This window comes from Elephantulus edwardii, unplaced genomic scaffold (assembly GCF_000299155.1).
Source record: "Elephantulus edwardii isolate Elephantulus edwardi_28Jun2011 unplaced genomic scaffold, EleEdw1.0 scaffold00021, whole genome shotgun sequence".
Taxonomy (NCBI): domain Eukaryota; kingdom Metazoa; phylum Chordata; class Mammalia; order Macroscelidea; family Macroscelididae; genus Elephantulus; species Elephantulus edwardii.
The window spans coordinates 19,212,136-19,217,287 of NW_006399771.1; the positions used below are offsets into that span (position 1 = coordinate 19,212,136).

Here is a 5,152-nt window from a genome sequence, read left to right on the forward strand (position 1 = left end):
ATTTTAAAAAAAGGTGGAAAGAATACACAGAATCACTGAACAAAAATAAAAAAAATCAGTCCACAAGGAATCAGTTTAGGATGTAGCATATCATCAGAAACCAATGGCAATGAAAGAATCTAAGCTGCTCTTTAGAAACAAGGATAGTGAGAGTTCATCTCACATACTTTAAGTATGTTATCAGTAGCTCTCAGTCCCTGGAGAAGGATATTGTGCTTGGGAAACTGAGCAAAAAGAAAACCTTCAATGAGTAAGACTGGCAATGGTGGCTGCAGCAATGGGCTGAAGCACAGCAATAAATCTAAGATTGGATGCAGTGTCTTTTTCTGTGTAGTTCAAGTCTACCAGCTGCTCCACAGAAGAAAGATACATAATCTCTTCCTTTTCAGTTTACTACCTTTGAAGACCTGCTCGAGGGGTCAGCTACAAGCAAAAGCAACATAAAATCACTAAGTTGTATAAATTAAATGACATCTAACAACAATACTTTGTGAAAGATGCTCTGAGAGAAAGCAATGGTATCTGTATACAACAGAGACTGTATCGCACGATGCTGATTTACTTAATTGTGTTTAAGAGAATGATAGTTGAAAGATTATGTTTTAATCATATTGTTCATCCTGACCATTTTAGACAATAATATACCTAAAATATATCATTTAACTTCCTCTTACATTAATATCCTAAATGTAATAGTGACATTTTAACATCTCCCCATGATTTAAGGTCCTAATTAAGAATACAGAACAGTAACTGCTCATTAAAAGTCACTGGAGAATCTACCAACACATAGAAATGTTTGCACATAAACAAAATCCTTAAATTTAAGTCCTTTTTTGAGTTATTTCCACTTTTCATTTTGTTGCTTAATTCCCAACAGGCATTTTGTACACGTTTTCATTGGTGTACTTGCCTAGACTCTAAATCAAGTCAACCTTTGAGTTAGCAGGACAAATCCTCATCACCCAAGTATTAACAATACTTTTAGTACTTTCTAATTGTTTATATAATAAAAAGAACAACAATGAGGGGGAGAAGGAGCAGTAGTATGCTTCCACAAATAAAATGAATGAATGTCTTAATCAAGTGTAAGCAAAAATCTAAATAAATAAGCCAATTTGATAACACACTAACAACAACAAATATGAACAATATTCCAGATGAGACACAAGATTCTAACAACAACAAATATGAACAATATTCCAGATGAGACACAAGATTCTCCTGGTAAGAAAATGTTGTTACCATTTCCACCCATGAAGATCCATGTGTGCAGAGTAAAACTGCTCCATTCAGTTTTCAAAGTTATGACCTTTCAGAGACAGACTGCTAGGTCATGATTACTGCCTCTCTCTGAGTGAACTGATAATTTTCAGTTCGTTGAATACTTAATTAGCTGTGTGACTCTGAAATGACCAGAGGAAACAGAATATATATGTATCCTAAGAGGTATCCCAAAGATTTAAAAGATGTAACTGCCCATTAACAAGGCCCTTACCTACATAAACCAGGAGGAGTAAGAATTTGTGACCATCAACAAAAAATGAACTTCAGTCAATAGCTATGTTTAAGATAATAAAGAAGTAAGAAACTATGAAGACGTCAGTAATATCAAGTATTAGTGAAATGGGTAGTAACTGGAACTCTCACACACTGCTGTTACGAGTGTAAAATACCATACTCACTTGGAAAAAATAGTTTAGCAGTTTTTTTCAAATTTACACCTACAGTTCCAGTAAAATCAGCTTCCATGAGTCAACTGCTACTTAAAGCAACCCCATGAATATCAATGGTTATCAAGTGCTACTTGAACAAACAAATATATTGTCTTATAGATTGAGAACCTCTAAGTCTAAATAAACAGAAAAATATTGTCTTACACTTTGAGAAGCTCTAAGTCTAAATTCAGGCTGTCAGGTTTGGAGGAGGGCCTTCACTTTGTTAGCTATGGAGAACTGTCCTTTTGGACATCTGTAAGCCCAGCATTTCTTGAAGATGTCCACATGCTTTGGTGTTAATCTGTTCCTGGATCTAAGAGGTTCACTACAGAACAATGGACTCACTTGACAACTTGCTTTCTTTCTTGGTGGTGCTGAAGCCCCCCGTTTCTGTTCTCTTCTCTCTCCTTTAATCTCTTATAAAAGGCATAGCCCTCACTTCACCAAAGAAGACATTCAGATGGCCAACACACACATGAAGAAATGTTCAAAATCCCTAGCTCTAAGAGAGATGCAAATCAAGACAACTATGAGATATCATCTCACCCCAGTAAGAATAGCAAAATTTAACAGAACAGCAAGCAACAAATGCTGGCGAGGTTGTGGAGAAACTGGAACCCTTATTCACTGTTGGTGGAAGGGTAAAATGGTGCAACCACTATGGAAAGCAGTGTGGCACTTTCTCAAAAAGTTGCAAATAGAGATACCATTCGACCCAGCAATTCCACTATTGGGAATACACCCCAAAGAGACCATAACCTCCACCCAAGCAGATATATGCACACCCATGTTTATCGTGGCTTTGTTCACAATAGCAAGGAGTTGGAAACAATCTAAGTGCCAGTCAACAAACGAATGGATAGAGAAGCTGTGGTATATTCACACAATAGAATACTACACTTTACTGAAAAACAAGGAGCTCATGTAATATTATTCAAAATGGGTGACATTATACTGAGTGAAATATCTCAGTCACAAAAGGACAAACACTGCATAGTGCCACTGCTGTAGAATGGGACTGATATCAGGGTTGGGGCAAGAATGAGAAAAACTGGATAAATAATGTATACTGCATTAAAATGGATGATGGAGAGAACAGTTTAAAAGCAATATATTTTAGGGCATTATGATTATCATAAGAGTCTGGAATGAAGGTTGCAAAGTGGAATGTACTCGGGGTGAGGGTGTGAGGGTGCAGGGGGATTGTATACCAATGAAGGAATTTTTCTTTTGCTTTTCAAAGAGAAGAGCAAACTGAGAGTGGGGGTGGGTGGCGGGGAGGAAAGTGCAACAACAAATGAATAGAAATCCAACATCTCTGTAAATGTTCATTAATAATAATAATAATAAAGGCATAACCCTGAGTGACCAAGGCTATAGCCCTCATCACCCTTTGAACTTAAAACTCATCTCTGAAGCTCACTGTAGCAGCCAAACAATATTTCTCTCTCTCTAATTGACATCAAGTCAGAATTAACTCATAGCTGACCCTACATTTGATTTCTGTGACTATAAATTACATGGGAAAAGACTGCCATCTTTTCTCCCAAGGAACTGCTGTTGAATTTGTAGCACCAGAGTGTCACCTTGGAGTTAGTAAGAAATGGACTATACAACTAGAGCCAAACAACAGACAGGGTTGTAAGAAGAACAGTTATACCAGAAAGGAACTCTCTCCTTAGAATAACCAACCACATAAGACCAGAAAGGCTCATAGATTTCACTGGTCTCACATTGTTGCCCAGCAGCCTCAAGGAGCTGCCTTTACAGAAAGATGAAATGGTCTTTGAAATCTCATCTACACAATTATACCATCAGCTGAGTGACAACACTATATTGGGCTACAGAAATATCCTGTTTCCCCAGAGTTGTTATTTGCTCTAAATCAGCATCCAATACATGGTGTGCTTTCTTGAACAGCCAAGATTCATAGATCCAGGGATCAAGGTGTGGAAATGTGAATGGCATAATGTGTTATTATCCCTTGGAATCTGCTAGCAAAATTTCTGCTTCCAGTCACCTTTCTACCCTCTCTACTGGCCTAGAATTCTTCATTCAAAAAGGAGAGTGCCTCCAATGAAGACACTCAATTCCACTGAACTGGAAGTGAAGATGATATCTTACCACTCTGAGCCCCTTAAGTGTCTGACTCAACTAGACTGTTTGATATATTCTTATTTTGTTGTTAACATTGCTGTCAGTTACCATTAAGTTGATTTGAACTCATCATGAACCACATATTTCAGAGTAGAACCTCAGAGTTTTCATTGGCTACAAAGTTTCTATTAGAATTGACTGAATGAAACTGTTTAAAAGGGTTATGTGATTAGGTATTATTGTCATGACAGGGGTCCAGAATGAAAGCTGCATAGCAGAGTAGACTTGGGGGAAGGGATTGTATAACAATGAAATAATTTTTCTTTTACTTTTCACAGAGAAGAGCAAACTGGGGGGAGGGAGGAGTGGGCAGGGAGAAAAGTGGAACAATGAATGAAGTGAAATCTTCAATCTCTGTAAACTTTCATTAAAACTAGTAATAATAAAAATTTCTTTTAAAAAAGAATTGACTGAATGGCAGCGGGTTTGGTTTCTTTGGTTTCTAACCTTTCAAAAGAGGACTGGAGAGCTCGTCTGCTGCGGTGCCTCTGGGTGGGTTCCACACACCAACCTTTGAGCTGGCCATCAGCACTCACCCATTTACCTTGCCTACGGACTCTATCTAATCCTGATAACCAAAGAGGGGAAGCAATTCTACAAAATATCAACCGTCATAATTCACAGATACTATATTTATAAATTCACCTATTCACTAAAATACCTGCATTGCTTTTGTGGTTGTTCTCAGACATGCACACATGGGAAGAAAGGGTACCGAGGTCAAACAAAGTTCATTCAGTATTTGCTAACTTGTGTTTAGTGGGACTTTACAGAACAGAATTACTACAAATAATCAATTCAATGTGAAGAGTAAACTATGGTTCTATAACAATATGTGGAGGCTTAACCAGCCTACTTTCAAAAAATTGTTAACTCCTTGAAAGGAACATCAACAAAAAATTGAGGACAATAATACTACTACAAACCAACAACATATAACAAGACAAAATACTCCATCTAACAACAGAATATACTTTTCAATTGCACATCGCTGTTCTTGAGAATGGGAGCTCAGCCCATCAACAAACGAATGGATAGAGAAGCTGTGATATATTCAGACAATGGAATACTATGCTGTATTGAAAAACAAGGAATTCATTAAATATTATTCAAAATGGGCGATCCTAGAGGACATTATGCTGAGTGAAATATCTCAGTGACAAAAGGACAAATACTGCATAGTGCCACTGTTGTAAAACGGGACTGACATCATGATTGGGGGGAGAGTGATAAAGATGGGATAACTTATGTATACTGCATTGAAGCACATGAGGGAG

At 37.4% G+C, this 5,152-nt stretch overlaps 1 protein-coding gene across 1 annotated transcript in view; it reads right to left on the reverse strand.

Moving 5' to 3' along the window:
- ZDHHC17 (zinc finger, DHHC-type containing 17) overlaps positions 1-5,152 on the reverse strand; it is a 102,288-nt gene that overhangs the window by 75,571 nt on the left and 21,565 nt on the right. The window contains exon 3 of the mRNA XM_006882587.1: positions 4,323-4,443. Coding sequence (XP_006882649.1) covers positions 4,323-4,443 — 121 coding nt within the window. The remainder of the gene's footprint in view (positions 1-4,322; positions 4,444-5,152) is intronic.